The 18012-nt window shown below is 38.7% G+C and overlaps 1 protein-coding gene across 1 annotated transcript; it reads left to right on the top strand.

Moving 5' to 3' along the window:
* The first annotated feature begins 54 nt into the window (after positions 1-54).
* Positions 55-17491, top strand: LOC142554311 (uncharacterized). The gene is given in 15 exon segments (XM_075664994.1): positions 55-1791; positions 1794-1980; positions 2060-2200; positions 4713-5113; positions 5191-5711; positions 5821-5850; positions 8808-8873; positions 9551-9629; positions 9813-9935; positions 15226-15303; positions 15700-15805; positions 16153-16238; positions 16322-16336; positions 16339-16422; positions 17095-17491. Coding segments are annotated over 15 exon segments (3747 nt in total). The 3' UTR covers positions 17188-17491.
* The last annotated feature ends 521 nt before the right edge of the window (positions 17492-18012 follow it).

Genomic DNA, 18012 nt, shown 5'->3' with positions numbered 1-18012 from the left:
AAATGTACGAGAAATTGAAGATGGGCCGTCGTGGTATTATTGGACCAGCCCGTAATGGGTCCGGCCCAAAAAGAGATCCGGGATAATGCTAAAAATAAACTCACTAAATATTACACATTTCTCATTTTCATCCCTCCTCCTCCTCCTAAACCCCAAAATTTAAAAAACCCCAACCCCCGCCACCGTAACCGCTACGCTATCGCTGCAGAGCTGCCGATATCCTCCTCAACCATGACGGGGACGGAATTTGCCTTCTCCACAACTTATTCACTTTCCTCCTCTTCTTCGTCGTCGTCTTCTCCCTTTTCGTTGGGCTTCTTAAACCCTAGTTCCATCCCAACCTCAACCACTTCCCCAATTTCCCTCGGCTTTGGCTCGGGAACGGCATCTTCCACCCCCGCGTCAGCTGCAACCTCATTCGGAGGTTCCTCAATCTTTGGCTCGTCGCCTTCCCCCGTCTCCAATTTATTCGGGTCTTCTACTGGTGCAGGCCTCACAACGAACATGTTTGGATCATCTTCTGCATCAGGTTCGACTCCAACTTCCAACCTTTTTGGATCTGGGACGACTCCTAGCACTTTCGGATCTTCTGCTTCAGCAATTACTTCCAATTCCTTTGGATCCTCTTTATCTGGCTGTGCGCCAACTACAAATATTTTGGGTTCGGGTACTGCACAGAGCATGTTCGGGTCTTCTACCGCGGCTTCCGTCTCTAGTCCTTTTGGTTCGTCGTTATCTGGGCCAGCCTCATCTTCAAACCTTTTTGGATCAGTGTCAGCTCTCAACATTTTGGGGTCCTCTTCTCTGGCTCCTGCTTTTATTACTTACGGATCCCCATCTTCGGGCACAGGTCATACTGCTAGCATGTTTGGGTCGAGTTCTGCTACTGCGGCCGGGTCTCCATCGCCTTCATCATCACCATTTGGTATCTCGATATTATTTGCATCCCCTGCTCCAGGATCTTTAAACTTATCTGGGTTCGGCAAAGCCCCATCTTCCGGCCCTTTAGGATTTTCCTCTGGAGCTTCTAATAGCAGTACTACCACACCCGCGTTTGGATCTAGTCTAGCCTCATCGTCCAACCTATTCGGATCGTCTTTGTCAGCATCAAATGCTGCAAACACTGCTTCTCTATCGGAGTCTGGTCGAATTCCAGGGTCAAGTGTGTTTGGATCGTCAACGGCAGCATCCACCACTTCAGCTTCCACGCTGCCTGTGTTCGATGATAAGTCTCCAGCTGGCGGTCTATTTGCTCCCTGCACACCCTCATTTTCAACAACTGTGGCGTCAATGGGAAATACACCATCATTTGGATTAAGCTCTGGGTCAACTTTAGGTCTTTCTGGTTCATCTTCATCCATGTTTGGTTCATCTCCAGCTACCTTGTTCTGTTCTTTGAGCTCTTCCTCCTTAGGTACATCACCCCTATTAACTACCAATGCTTCAAGCTTAGTTTCTGCGGCACCTGGATTTTCATTCGCCACTGCATCTGGTTCTCTTGGAAATGCACCATCATTTGGTTCGAATTCTGCCTCAACTTTAAGCCTCACGGGTTCCTCATCTATCTTTAGTTCATCTCCAGCTCCCCTGTTTGGTTCGTTGTGCTCTTCCTCCACAACTACGTCATTCCCCGCACCTACCAACTTTTCGAGCTCATCTTCTTCAGCACCTGGATTTTCTTTCGCCAATTCATCTGGTTCTCCTGGATTTCATTTCCCGCAGCATCAACTACTGGCATGGGAACTGCTACTACCATGCTTGCTGCTTCATTTTCAACAGTGCCTACCTCTGATTCTTCTGGTTTTTCATTTTTAAAGAACAATACTAGTTTAGCATCAGGAGCAGCTTCATCATCATCATCATCTCTGTCAAGTGCGCTCGCGTCAAAAGCTTCTGTGGCTGGTACCACCCCTTCAGTTACAAGTGCTTCAGTTCTATCTTCTGCTACTGCTTTTTCTACTGATTCGCCTGCTAGTTCTGGTATGATCTTCCTTGTTTTTATTGGTACTGGTCATGCAGTGTCCACAGCATTGAATATGTACACCTGCTCCATCTTCAGGTTTTACGGGTTTCAGCGCTGATAGTGCACCTGTATTGTCCTCTGGAGCCACAAGTGCGTTTTCTTTATCATTGAAATCACCCATAGCTGCATCCTCAGCATCATCTCAGTCACAATCGGTTTCTGCTCTGCCTTCTTTTGGTAAATTTCTGTTCTCTTGATATCATTCCAAATTCAAGAAATACCATTTTCTAGCTGTTGCACTTTTGTAATCTAGTGCACGTTTCTCTTACGAACTCTTACGAACCAAAATAGTTGAAGAAGAATAATGTTGATATATTACTTGTAAATATTTTGGTATCTTTCTATCCATTGAAGTATACAAATGACTGATTTTTTTTTTCTAATTATTCAGACTTCTGAATGAAGCCAGGTGTAGTTACTTTATAATTTTGGTAAAATTATATCCACTCTTCTATCAGCCTTTTCTTGCAAACTTATAAATGAATTTTAGGTGAGGTTAGTATTTGGCAATATTCAATGGGCCACTTGCTGCTACACTGACCAAGTCATATAGTTTCTTATCAAATTTCTACTCTGTTAAATGTTCAGTCGGAGGAATGTTCGCCTGGTTATTCGACCTCTTTCTTATTACCTCTACTTTTTTTAATGGAATAAAGAAGAATAATGTTGGATATTGGCTGATAGCGGGCTATTTGAATTTTTTTTGTGTTGAAATTTGAAAAGAAAGGATTTCGTTATAAAAGTTTAATAATTACCATTGTTTAACTTTTGTGTTCTCCAAAGAAGTAAGGTCTCACTTTTCTGGAGATGTTTACAATGGCATAGTTTCTGATTGAATTTCTGTTTTGTTAAAATTTTTGACCAGAGGAATGTTTGCTTGGTTTGGTTATTTGAGCTCTTACTTGTTGCACTACATTTATTGGAGTAAAGAGAACAATGTTGGGATATTGGCGGGTTTTGGTAATTTGATCTGTTGGTTTGTCTTGAAATTGGAGAATAAAGGATTTTCTATTATGTCGTTTATTATTTGTGTTAAAAGCTTTAATAACTTTGTGTTGGGTAAAGAAGTAAAAAAGCCGACTTTTCTGGAGATTTTTAACAATTCATGTGGTTTTTTTTATTGCAAGTCTCGTGAATATGTATCCTTTTGAAAGCATGCATTCAGTGGGTGTTTATCCTTCATTTGGACTTTCTTTTATCTTTGTTATGAGATCTCTTATTTTTTTCCTTAGAAATTATATATGTTCAAGGTGCTATTGGTGATGATGGTCGGTATCAAGTCCTTGAATACTTTTCTTTTTGCTAAGTGGCAAAAAATGATGACAATGAAATTTGATAAGATTGGCCCTTCAAAATTTCAGTTCTCTATTGTGGGTCCCCAACTCGTAATACTATCATTAACTAACATTTCCATTTTTCTAATTTTCATAATATTTGGAGTCTCGTAATCCTGTGGCTGGAATTTACAATAAATAAAAAGAAAATAGAGGTTAAGATTTTGTGGATTTAGTGAGGGAATAAATTGGGCTTAAATATAGTTAACAAATCAAACAATAATATATCAGTGTAATAATTCAATATGAGATGTCACGTACATCCTGTCAAGTGACATGTAGTGACGGTTTAGAACTCCGAAGTGAATACCGTAGGCTAAAGAGGTGGCTCTTACCAATATTGGTGTAACACTCTTCCTCACGCATTCGAGCAGGATCCGTACAAGAGTTAGTAGACTTTCTGGATGACCCTCCTTTCCAATTGAAGAACCGGGCCATCTGAGCCAAAAAGAAGAGAACCCTGAACCGAGCCCTACCGAGAATCACGCCGCCAAAATAAAAAAACCGAGGCAAAAGTCTGATTGTATGAAGAGCCTTGGTATGAAGTCCTAGCCTCCCACTTAAGTCCCGACACAGGTCCAACCATTAGAGAGAGGTCGGATAGGTCGGTTTTATCTATCGACCTACTCGAAATATCAGTTATTGAAGAGATAGTCGGACTCCCACAAAGGCTGGCTCAATAGTACGTTTATGTCAAGTCTTCTCATCCTTGACATTGTAAGATGGATTGGGTCATGAACTTTACCATACCCTAGCCGATCTGACCCAAAATTTCACCTTCTTCTTGGCCGTGATGAGCGTGAAATGTTTTAACGTTGAGAGTTTGGTCAAGGATGATCTGCTTTGTAAATACAAATTTTGCAAAAAAGAAAGTGGGGATAAATAAGGACTTAGGTAGGATCCTCTGACTCTTAATGCGAAGGCCCCTTATTTTATTCATGATTTATTAACATGCAATCATGATTAATCAGTAAACAAAAGAAAAGTGAGTTAAAAATTTGCGTTTGGGCGTATAAAAATTTCGGAAAAGAGAGATTATGATGTTTGATATAAATATTGTGTGTCATCTTTTATTCTTTTGGGTTCAAAACTTTACCTGGTCTATTTTATTTTATCTCTCGTATGTTATAAAATTCAAATATGCATTTTGATATTGTCAATAAAGTGATATTTTCTAATACATATTTTAAACGCACAATTTAATTATCTGGCTTAATTATTTTAAATTTTCCAATTTAAAATAATTAATCTTTATTATTGCAAAATAACATATAATTAATCCGATCGTTATGCCTAACCTTCTGTTTTCTTTACTTTACTATCGTGTGCTTACCACGATTTGTTTTTCCTTGCAGACGCTCGCATAATGAAAGCTGTGATGAAAGCAGAGATGCTGAAGTTAAAGAAAAAAAAGGCCGAGGCCCCTTCCGAAAATGTCGCACCCGAGCCATCCCCAGTAAAACCACCCAAGAAGAAATCCTCCAAGAAGAAGGAAGGACCTGGCTCGGGCTCCTATTCGTCCCTGATTACCGCGGGTTCGGAGCTCGATGCCAAAGGCAAGGGAAAAGGCTCCAAGCCTATGGTTCCAGAGAGTGCCGAGCATCCCCGCAGCCCGGGCATATCTTTCTTGACCAAACCTAACGGGCCCGGCGCTTTGGGCATTCTAAAGAACCTGGTTTCCTCTGTAGACTTACAAATCCTTCAATCGGCCCCAGACTCACTTGTCGAGGAATCCATGGCCCTTAGCTTTATGCAGGTAACATTCCTCAACACATGTTTATTTGTACATTCCCTTTTTTATTTTTCTACTTACTTATGTTTGTTTGTTTTTAGACCATTGCCTGGGCCGGGGAGCATATCCTCCGATCCCAGAAAACACAAGCTTGTGCCCAGGCCAACTCCGAGATTCTTGAGGATGTCCTGGCCCATCACGACGAACTAACCAAGCAATTGAGAGACATCAAGTCCGAGCACAATGAAAAGCTTCAATCCCTCCATCAAAGTGTTCAAGACCGCCTGAAAGAATCCGAGTTGGAGACCCTGCTCTTGAAAGAGGAAGCCCAAGAACAAGAGGTAGAGGCCGAGGGTACATGGGCTCGGAAGAAAGAGGAGTTCCTTCAATCCCCTGAATTTGTGGGAATATGCGCGGGCAAGGCCGTTGCCTATTTTGAAGAGGGGTTCAAAGGATGTTTGGCCCAATTCCGGGCCAATGGCTATTCCGAAGCCGATCACCCAGCCTCTTTTCTGGACTCGGATAAAGCTCTAGAAGACATGCCCGAAGAATGCGAAGTATCCGATCAAGGGGACCAAGCCGATGATGAAGAAGCGGCCGACCCCCAGACCCCTTTTATTTAGTTTCTTCCTTGTACCCTTTTGCACTCAAGTTTGCAATGCATGTTTCTTTTAATGAAAGTCCCGGTGATTTGGGTTTAATTTTGATTGCGTAATTTGTCCAAGTCATAGTCTATTCACCCGATCCAAGTGTCCGGGCATGTATGCCAAACAAAAACTAGCCAAATAATAATTTTGACAAAACCCGAGCAAGAGAGGCACCTAAGCAGAATCGGGGTCCTATTTGGATGTCGTTGAATGAAACCCCGATCAGAATTATTATGCGCGCTAGTACACATGAAACCATATTTGGTTAATAGACTGAGAACACGAGCATGTTGGATGTCTGAGCTTTTATAGTTTGAAACCAAAATTTGGCTAAGTAACAACTTGAGAAACCAAGCAGGCTAGCCGTTCGAGCCTTTATAATTTGAAACCAAAATTTGGCTAAGTAATAAACTGAGAACCCAAGCCGGCTGGCTGTCTGAGCCCTTATAATTTGAAACCAAAATTTGGCTAAGTAATAAACTGAGAACCCGAGCATGCTGGCTGTCCGAGTTCTTGTAACTCGAAACCAAGATTTGGCTAAGTAATAAACAGAGAACCTGACCAGGTTGGTTGTCCAAGTCCTTGTAACTTGAAACCAAGATTTGGCTAAGTAATAAATTGAAATGATGATTATCGGGCTATTCATAAGTTATACTTGAATAAATTGTTGTGTGGACGGACATGCAACTCAAGCTTGAATAAAGAAACGTGAAACATAATTTACTAAAACGAGCTCAAATAAAGAACTATTCATTAAGAATCTCCTTAATGTTGCCGACCGCGACATTGGAATTTTTGTGAATGTCACGTTCATGGATTTACAAGTGCCGAACTGCTCGGGTTTTTGTGAATTGCCAAAGTTCATTGGCCTTATAAGTGCCGAAATGGTCGGGTTTTGGTGAATGCCACCTTCACGAGCTTACATTTTGTCGAGCTGGTTAGGCTTTTGTGAATTGCAAGTTTATCAGTCTCATAAATGCCGAACTGGTCGGAGTTTGATGAATGTCACACTCATGGGCTAACATTTCGTCGAGCTTGTCGGGGCTTTGGTGAATGCCACATTCCTGGGCTTACAATTTGCCGAGCTGGTCGGGCTTTTGTGAATTGCCAAAGTTTATTAGTCTTATAAGTGTCGAACTGGTCGGGATTTGGTAGATGCCATAGTCGTGGGCTTATATTTTGCCGAGATGGTCGGGCTTTTGTGAATGCCACATTCGTGGATTTATATTTTGCCGAGCAGTTCGGACTTTTGTGAATGTGCCAGGCTTTGATGGGCTTTTGTACAAGTTGTCTGCTCGGGGGGTGTTTTGTGAGATGGCCAACAAGTCTCGAGCTTACGTTTTATTGTATTGAATAACTTTGTCGCATAACATGTTTCAGATATAACTATATGACAAAAGTAATAAAGTGTACGACTGACCAAAGCAAAATAACATCATATAAATCAGAACAGATTAATATAAATGAAACAGAAATTAAAAGAAATAATTAGATTGATTGATTTGATGGTTGAGCTCCCATCTCAAGGAGTATCATCTTTTGAGAACGATCAGGATCGGCTCTTCTGATGATGAAGTTGGTGAGCTCTTCCAAGCAAGACAAGGATGTGCTCGGAGAACATGATGAGCTCTTCCTCTGAGGACTATAAACTCGTTCAGGAAATATCCGGGGCTCTTCCGTTGAAGACCAACTCCCGTTCGAAGGAAAATCGGGAGCTACTCCGGGGAAGACCCGGATGAGCTTTTCCCATTGAGACCAGAAACTCTTCTGGGAAAGACCAGGGCCACTTCCGTGTGAGACCAGAAACTCTTATGGGGAAGACCATGGGCTTTTCCTTGGGAGACCATAAACTCTTCCGGGGAATATCAGGGCTCTTCCGTGGGAGATCACAATGGAAGACCAGGGGCTTTTTCCTAGAGAATTAGATGTTCAAAGTAAAACCAGAAGCTATTCCGAAGAAGGCCAGAAGTTGCTCAAACATGTCTGAAACAAGTTGAGTGATATTGAGAGTCATGAGACCGTTTGGTTGATTTATGCATCCACCAATGTTTTTCATGATTTTCTTCTTTGTGGTGCTCATTCTCATTGATTTTCGCTCCTAGGGTTCTTTTGACCTCGAATCATTTTCTTACGTTCTTTCTGATGTACCATCTTATCTCTTTATTTTCAAATTCTCACAGACGACGCCAATTAATGATACTAATATTTTTCGTCGGGTTCGATATGGTGAACGGGTTTTCAAATTTTCCAAGCTTTTGGGATCGGGTCGGTGCTGAGGGGTCTTTACAGACAAAAATAGGGTTAAGAGGATGTTTTCGATGTATCCACTCCGATGCTTAAGTCAGTGCTATTATTATGAATACAAAGAGCAAAATGCGATATATTAATGTTGACTGAGCGAAAGAGTATGAATCATGTAAAACCGTGCTCAATACTTAATTCTTGATATTTATAGAAGAAGGAGATGTTAGTTGACTTGTTTGAGTAGGATATCCTATTTGAGATAGGAAACATTAGATGGTAGAACTCCCTAACCATGGTGGCTAGGACTCTCGTCTTATTTCGATGAGATTCGATCAAATCCCATATTTATCAAGGTTTTATTTACTTACGAAAATGTCTTCATATTCCTGAACTGCCATTGGGTTCGAATTTCTCATCCACACTAATGGGCTTGGACCTTTAGGGAATGGTCCTTGGGCTTGGCGGCCTCAAACATTTAATGTGCTTGGCCCTTTTGATATGTTTCTGATCTCGGTTTTTTTGGAAGAGACTATGGGATCGGACTTTTACGGCTAGCTCAATTTGATAGATGGGCTTGGATTCCCGGCCAGATGTGCCAATTTTTGGGGGCATCAGAATGACTAACAGAAGTTTCTCATTTTTTCTCTGCTTTGGTGAGTCTTTATCGATCATGATGTGTTCACCCCACCACCAATTTCAACAACGTTTCTTTCTTATATTTTATTGCTGGTGGTAAAAAATACGTTGCTTCCCTTCCGTGTTGGTTTATGTTAGATTTTGTGTTGATGTATTGTAGGTGTTCCAAGTTTCGCTTCAACAACTTGACAAGTTCAACTGCCACTTCTTCTGCTCAAACAACATTTTCCCTTGTTGTATCTTTCAGTTGTGGCTCTGTATGTCCCACTGGTCCTATCTTTTTTTCGTCTTATTCACTGCAAAGTGTCTTAATCATTGTTATGGAGCTGCAATTTCAAAATGTTCCAAACTTCCGATCCCAGTTTAGATAGTATCGTGCTTATAATTTTTTGCTTTGTTGTTTCTTGGGTGGTCAGTATTTCTTGAAACATATTATTTAGCATATAAATTGGATACTCTAATACCAATCATTTTTTATGAGTAGCAGATAAAAACCCGTTTTAATAGTCTCACTATCACACAAGAAAATAATATTTCCTGAAAAGATAGGCATAAAAATGTTAATATACTCGACAAACAAATACAAGTGAGCAGAGCATGTTATAGTTTTTAGTGGTTGAATGAAAAGTTTGAATTCTATGGTTTATGAGGTTGAGACCACGCTCCGGTTCCTGTCCTCTCGAACTTAACAATGAGAAGTGAAGAGTAGATTTCCGGCTGCCATAGGATTGAAAGCCAATAGACAGTTAACAGTTGGCAGTTGGATCACTAGCAAGAATTTACCGAAATATTTTTTGTGTATCAAATGAGTAACTCATATCAAAAGTTATTTGGTGCTTTATGAAGTAGATAAAGTACAGGAAACATTTTGTACAGTAGATCTATTTTAGTTTCAAATTATTTATTCTCTCCTTGTATTATTCTTGTCTCGTAGGACTATTTCAACAACCAGTACAGCATTGGCCTCTGCACCCAAGTTACCTTCTGAAATTTCTGGGAGAAGTGTTGAGGAGGTAAATAATTTTTGCACAAGGTGGTGGTTTTTAATTGTTGTCAACAGTATGCTTATGTTTTACACTTGTACAAATTTTACTCCAGCAGAAACGTTAAAAGAAAGTGTCTGTTCCTATAAACGTTTTTCTGTAAACTCCTGTTTATGTTTTGGGACGCCACTTATTTGAAGATATTTGTTGTAGATCATCAAGGAATGGAATGCTGAACTACAGGAGCGGGCTGGAAAATTTCAGAAGCAAGCTAATGCAATAGCTGAGTGGGACTGTAGAATTTTGCAGAATCGCGATATTCTTCTCACGCTAGAGGTAGTTCACTATTTACTGCATTAATATTGTAGAATTTTTTTCTCAATGTGATTCTATGTGATTCTATGCCAACCTTATTTGTTTAGTGGCCCTTATATTTTAGTCTTAATTGGTGGGGTTTAGTGAGAAATATTGGAAGAAAATAATTTTCTTTTCCTTGATTGTTTTATCTATTGAATCACACAGTGTATATATACAGAGAAGTTCTCGAAATTGCAAAGTGTTATATTTAGACAAAAGAATAAATAAAGGAAAGTCCTAATTATGGTTGAGATTTGACAGCACTAATTCTTCCATTAATTTTTCCATTGATGCTTCCAGAATTTGAGTCACGGCTGATGTGTCTAATCCCTTCTGATTGTAGAGTTTCCTTAACATGCCCCCTCAAAGTGGGATGTGGAGGTAACGAAACACCCAGTTTGTAGCGAAACGTGCTGAATAGGTTCTTGGGCAGAGGCTTCGTGAATATGTCGGCTGGCTGAGACGAAGAAGCAATGTATCGAGTGATCAAGGTCCCCATAGCAACCTTTTCCCGGACAAAATGATAATCGATTTCAATGTGTTTAGTTCTAGCATGAAAAATAGGATTTATGGACATATTAAGAGCGCTGATGTTGTCACAAAATAATTGAGGTGGTTGAGGAAGAAAAATGCCAATGTCACGCAATAATGAAACCAACCATGTTAATTCAGCTGTGGTGACTGCCATCGAGCGATATTCAGCCTCCGAACTTGATCTCGAAACAGTTGGTTGTTTCTTAGAGCACCAAGAAACACAGTTTGCACCAAGAAACACACAAAAACCAGTTGTGCTTCTTCTAGTTGTAGGACAACCACCCCAATCAGCATCACTAAAACCACAGAGTGAAATCGGGCTTTGAGAGAGATAACGAATACCAAGAGATTGAGTTCCTTTGAGGTACCTTAATATGCGTTTTACAGCCTTGAAATCAGCCATATTGGGATGACTAAAACTTTGACAAACACGGTTGACAGAATGAATAATGTCAGGCCTTGAGAATGTAAGATATTGAAGCGCACCAACTATACTGCGATATGTAAAGGCATCTACTGGTTCATCATCTTGAGTGGTTGGCCGATCTTTGAGCACCATTGGCGTTTTGTTCGGAGAGCTGTCGAGCATTTTGGTACGTTGAAGTAAATCCTTAATATACTTTGTTTGTGACAAAAACAGACCACCATGGAAAGGCTTGACCTCAATGCCGAGAAAATAATGTAAAGGACCTAAATCCTTTATCGCAAATTCATGTGCCAATTGGCTAATTAACATTTGTATAAGTGAGCTATCATTTCCAGCGACAAGAATATCATCAACATAAATAAGAAGAATGATTGTAACTGTGGCAGAGTGGAGTATGAATAAGGATGAATCAGATTTGCTGCAAGAAAATCCAAGATGGAGAAGAAACTGTGACAAGCGATCAAACCAAGCACGAGATGCTTGTTTGAGTCCATATAAGGACTTTTTCAGCAAGCATACATGATTTGGGTGCTGCGCATCAAGAAAACCTGGCGGTTGTTCCATGTAAACTGTCTCCTTAAGATGTCCATGTAGAAAAGCATTTTTCACATCAAGTTGTCTCATGTCCCATCTGAGAGAGATAGAAAGAGCAATAACAAGTCGAATTGTGGTTGGTTTAACCACCGGACTGAAAGTTTCAGTGAAATCAATTCCATCCATTTGTGTGAATCCTTTTGCTACTAATCTAGCTTTATAGCGATCAATCAACCCGTTGTCACGATATTTGATGCGAAAGACCCATTTTGAGCCAACAATATTAGCATTTGGCGGTCGAGGGACAAGCTGCCAAGTTTCATTTGAATATAAGGCTTGCAACTCTTCATTCATGGCAGCAACCCATTTTGGGTCTTTGAGCGCCCTTTTGAGAGTCTTTGGTTCAGAGTCTTCATTGGTAGCTAGAAGGACATAATCTTTTAGATGACTTGGTAGACATCGATCACGCAGCGGTCGTGCAGAAGTAGCATTGTTTGATGATGAAGGATGTGTCACAATCTGCTCATCATGAGACATAGAAGATAAAGGATTAGAAACTGATTCGGGTTGAGATGTGTCATTTCTTGAACATGAGACTTCAAGAGAACTCATTTCGTCATTTTGGCATTTATCGAATGAGTTGTCAAGAGATTGTGATTCTATATTTGTTGCACAAGAATTATCAGATTGAGATGCCCCTGCAAGAAAAATAGGATCATAATAATCTATATTTTTAATAGGCAGAGTACTTTCTAAAATTGATTTTGGCATATTGGTTTCTGGTAGTTCCTTTTGATCAACTCCAATCCATTCATCCATAGAAGGAAATTTTCAGATAAAACAAGCTCCGAAGGAGTAGGTGAAGAACTGGAAGGCTTGTAAGGAAACACTTCTTCATTAAAAATCACATGTCGTGATATAAAAACTTGTCGAGTTCGAGGTTCTAAACAACGATAACCTTTATGAATGGAGCTGTAACCAACAAAGACACAAGGATAAGTCTTCTTGGTAAATTTTGATCCACCCCGATATCGAAGTGATGGGAAACATTGGCATCCTAACACCCGCAAGCTGTTATAATTTGGATGCTGCTTGTAAATTTTGTAGTATGGAGTGTCATTTTTCAAGACTGGAGATGGCAATCGATTGATTAAATAAACTGCTGCAAGAAAAGCTTCAACCCAAAGAGAAAGAGGCATGTTGGCATGAAACATCATTGTTAGACCCATCTCAACAATGTGGCGATGTTTACGTTCAGCGACTCCATTTTGTTCAGGAGTTCCAGGACAGGAGACATGAATATCAATTCCACAATCATATAGAGAAGCTATAAACCTTTTAGAGCTAAATTCACCTCCACCATCGCATTGAAAGACTTTAATTTTTCTGTCAAATTGGTTTTCAACCAATTTCTTGAACCTTATGAAGCAATCAAAAAACTCTGATTTCTTCTTTAAAGGGTAAAGCCATGTAAATCGTGAGAAATCATCCACAAAGATCACGTAATAACGACAACTTTGATTAGATGATAAAGGTGCAGGACCCCATAAATCACAATGAATCTTCTCAAGAGGGTACGTCAAGGTTTTATTTAATTTTTGAAACGGCAATTTACAACTCTTTCCCATTTGACAACTAACACATATTGTAGGTTTAGATATCCAATGGACAATATCTATAATTTTCTTTTCTTTCAGGATATGTAGAACTTTAGAGCTGGGGTGTCCAAGACGTTGATGCCATATACTAGTAGAAGAGCCGCCTTTCCTTATTGCACTTAAAGCCTCTTGAGAAGTTTCTTCCAAAGCATAGAGTTGCCCTTTCTTATGCCTTCTCGCTATTGTTCTTTGGAATCGGTCCTTAACAACAAAATCAGATGCAGTGAATTTAAGAGTACATAAATTATCTGAAGCAAGTTTGCCAACCGATAATAAATTCTTTTTCAATTCAGGGACAACTAGAACATCTTTCAAATTTAAGCTGCCCATCTTAGTATTGAGACATATGTTTCCTGTATGAGTAATAGGCAAACTTTCTCCATTTCCAACATAAATGACGTCACTTCCTTTATATGATTTTGCAAATAAGAGTTTACCTAGATCATTGGTCATATGAGAAGTGGCACCTGAGTCAACATAAAAGGTTTCGTCATTTGATCCATTAACAGCTAAAGCTGCTAGTGCTTGTGGAAGATCATCAGATTGATAGGAGTAATCAAATCTATGCCAACAATCAATTGCAACATGGTTGGATCTGCCACAAATCTGACATGGTTCTCTTTCATTGTTGTTGGAGTTATTTGAAAGTTGTGCTGACTGTCCGATTTGATTTTTATCCTTGGCTTGAGAATGGTTGAAGTGCTCTATTTGTTTCTGGTTGTTGTTTCGTCTATCTTGTGGATTGTAACGACCAGCTGGAGTAAATCCCCTTCCTCAGGAGTTGAATTGACCTCTACCACGTCTACCATTTTGTCCTCGTCCACGTTGGCTGAAATAGGCTTGGGCATGTTCAAGAAATACTTTTTCTTCTTCTCTTTGAGCAGCCAAGGCTTGTTCATGTCCCTGAAGTGCTAGCACAAACTGACCAAAGGACGGGTAAGGTGGTTTAGAAAGCATGGCTAAGCGAAAATTCTCATACCTTGGCCCCAAGCCTCTAGCAAATTGAAAAACTTTGTCAATGTCACTAACAGGCTTCTTGATCGCAGCAAGCATGTCACATATTGCCTTGAATTCTCTCAGATACTCGTCTACTGCTTGTGACCCTTTCTTTAGTGTCATTAGTAGATGTTTTAGATGTCCCTCTTTTTCAATAGTTACTGGCAGCAAGTGTTCTTCAAGAGAAGACCATAGCTCATACACTGTTTCAGCGTCAAGATTTAGGCCAAGGGTATCTTCTCTCATCGTGCCAAGAAGCCAAGAGAGAAGAAGACCATCATTGACAATCCATGGAGAATAATTTGGATTTATTATTATATCTCCTTCGTCATTTTCAAGTTCAGCAGATGGTTTTTCATCAGAGTGAAGATGATGAAGTATTCCTAAGCTGCGAACAAGAGGGATGATTTGAGAACGCCATAGCTAATAATTGTTGGAGGTTAATTTTGCTGATACCAGGCTAGAGCATTGGTGAAATGCTTGGATGCTCAATTGTGGTTCCTGAGTTTTAACTAAGCTAGACATTTTTGGTTTTGGTTGAATGATATCACAGCTTGCAGGTATACAGCTCTGATACCATGAGAAATATTGGAAGAAAATAATTTTCTTTTCCTTGATTGTTTTATCTATTGAATCACACAGTGTATATATACAGAGAAGTTCTCGAAATTGCAAAGTGCTATATTTAGACAAAAGAATAAATAAAGGAAAGTCCTAATTATGGTTGAGATTTGACAGCACTAATTTTTCCATTGATGCTTCCAAAATTTGAGTCACGGCTGATGTGTCTAATCCCTTCTGATTGTAGAGTTTCCTTAACATTTAGTAGTATTACCTGTAGATTTTGGTGGATGCATGTGTGCTCCCTTTTTCTATTTATTATGTTATGTATGCTGTCTGTGAATTTTGTTGTTGCCTTTCCGCATGGCCTTTTTTGAAAGTTGAACAGCTCTCTTTATTTGTCCAAAATGATTTATCAGGATTTAGATTGTCAGCCTATATGAGCAACTGATTTAAGAAATTCATCTTATGGACTGTTTAGGTCTATCCTTAATCTTAGCATGTATCATATTTATTATTGGCTCTGCTGGTGAATTTAACTCTTAAAATTTTGCATTAGAGTGAAGTTGCAAAAGTTGTTGGGACCCAAGGCAGTTTGGAGCGGGGGTTGGAGCTAATTGAAACTTATCAAGATGAGGTACCTCCTCTTATTGTTTTATGTAGTGATGGTGAAGTTTGTGCTTTGTTTTAATACAAAGATGATTTATATGAGATATAAGTTTACTTTGAGTATTCTCAAGTCTGATTCTTCCATAGTGAATTTTGCCTTATGTTTTTTCCCTTTTGCGAAAAACTCGGGACATATTTTTATATTTACTGAATCCTTTTACAGCAATTGATTATGGTTTAACTTTTAAGAATTCTTGGTAGTTGGTATCATGCTTTTCATGTATAGATTTAACATAAATCTGCTATTACTATTATATCAAGAATCCTAGAATGGAGGAGGATTTCAGATCTAGAATGCTACTTGTCTCAGTTTCATAACTAATTCTTATTTTGGTTTATAACGAATTCCATTATTGGCGGTTAGGTTGACAAAGCCTTGCAAAGTATGGAGGAAGAAGCTGAGCGTATATATAGAGAAGAGCATGGATTTCTGCTTGATGACGAGGCTGCATCTACCAGAGATGCAATGTGAGCATTCCTTTTGTTTGATTCTTGTAGATTCCTTTTAACAGAGGTTTTGACTGTCTCCATCTCCCATCTCAGTTTTTTCCATTATCATTTTAAATACATTTCTCAGCATGAAATTTGAAGATTGTCATTGGGTTATGAAATTTAGCATTACTGTATCTTAGATCTAGTTATTAGAATGACCAGACGTTTTTTTATGCAATGAACTATTGAGTTATTGAGCACATCAAATTACCTTTCAGAGTTTACTTTGAGCTATTGAATGGTTCAGTGGAGTGAAATAGTACTGTTGATTTACTGTTCCATTTAGTCTTATACGTTATGTTTATTAATCTTAATGATTGCACGTATGAGCAGGCTGAAATGACAGAAGGAGAACTGGAGCATACGACTGAACAGATTAAATCTATTATCGATACTATTAACGCCAACAAAGTTCGTACTTTTATTTTAAATGTGTTTTATATTTACCTTGAAAGATCTGAATAGACAATAAATAACTATTTTTTCAAAAATAGGGTGGAGAGCTTGAGATGCCAAGGATGGAATGACTTCGCTGGATATCGTTGTTCGAATCTTAAACAACCAAATGAGTTCGTCGATGTGGGTCGATGAAAAGGTAAGAATCTTTAATCTGATTCTTCTTCAGACGCTTAAATAGAGCCACTGTTATTATTAATGTTATTATATGTTGACCAAAATTTGGTGTTTTGCTATTGTTCAGTCTAAAATATCTCAATTATGTAATTATCAGGAATTTGTGTTGCAACCACAATTAAGTTGGTATCCGAATCATTTCACTATTCAAAATTTGTTGAGTTAGAACAATAATTGCGGAGGGGTTTTGTGTTTATGTGAGCTAATGGCGTTTGGACTATTTGAAGGCCGGCGCTTCATGTGGAAGTGGTGGTGTATCTGTGTGATCCTTTAATAGAACATTAAAAACCGAATTATCGAAACTTGCAAGATTGAAATCGTAAAAAAAAGGTTCTATTTTTTTTTTTTTTTTTTTAAATTTTTGTGCCATCTACTCTCCAAGTAATTAATCTTTTGATTTTGATAAATTCAAAATGTAATATTACAATGACCTTCACAGGTCTGAGTGATAAATTTTGGTTTTTTTACTGTTTTATCTGTTCTTTTTTATTTGGGTGTGTTGCAACTCCCAATTTAAGTAGAAAATCTCATAAAGAACATCTTAAACCTTGACGTACCCGCCAGTATTTGCTGTTTTCTCTCAATTCTTAAATTTGAAAATTATATATTTCTGATGGTTTGTGTAACTTGACAGGTAGAGGAATTCTATCCGCGCATCCAGAAGCTTGCAAACCAGGGTTCTGCTACGGATCACGAATTGATCTGGCCAGAGCTATGGTTGAATTGAGATGTAAATTGTTTAGGCGTCGTGTATTTGGTGTCTTCGATCTATCAATTTTTATCTCAAAAGATTTCTCTCTATCTGAGGATGTTCAGATTAAGATCTAGGATGATATGTGCTTCCGCAAAATAACTCTTTGTTAAATAATTGTTGCTAGGATTAATGTTGGGGAAAAAATAGTTGCAGATTTGACTGGAGTCAAGTATATTAAAGCAACAAACGACATCTGTTGAGCAAAACCTAAGTCTTGCTTGGATTCAATTTTTGTAGATGTTCGTTTTCGAAATTAGGAGCTAACGTTAGTTTTCTATATTTATTTTAATATATATTTTTACTTCACTTCATATTTACCAACATAAATTAGTAATCTTTGTCTTGGCCAACTTAAAGAATCGTTCGCCTGTTCTTTATGATGAATTGTTATGTTAACATATTTTGTTAAATCTCACTGTAGTCTACGTCCTAAATGAAAATTAAATATATTTGAAATAATATTACCAATCCAATGTATCTTATTCTAGAAAGTCCCAGGTTGTTAGAAATGAAACCAAACGCTAGATTTGTTTTTAAAACATGTGATAGGAATTTGAGAATATTGTAGCTTCACAGATAGATTGTCTTTAATGACTCTTGCATCCACAAGAATAAATTGAAAGGCGAAGAAGAAACTTTGGGTCCGATCTTATGGAAGAAGGGCAAGCCAAACAGTAGCATACATGTTACAACTTACAAGTTCTGAACGGGCATACACTGAGAGATGAAAACAACTTAACATTTATTGTTGGTACTTCATAAACAAGTGCATCAGCTAACACCATATTGGAGATTTTT

The sequence above is a fragment of the Primulina tabacum genome, chromosome 8 (genome assembly GCF_025594145.1).
Source record: "Primulina tabacum isolate GXHZ01 chromosome 8, ASM2559414v2, whole genome shotgun sequence".
Lineage (NCBI taxonomy): Eukaryota > Viridiplantae > Streptophyta > Magnoliopsida > Lamiales > Gesneriaceae > Primulina > Primulina tabacum.
Note: the sequence above shows the minus strand (reverse complement) of the source record. Positions and strands in the feature narration are given on the sequence as shown.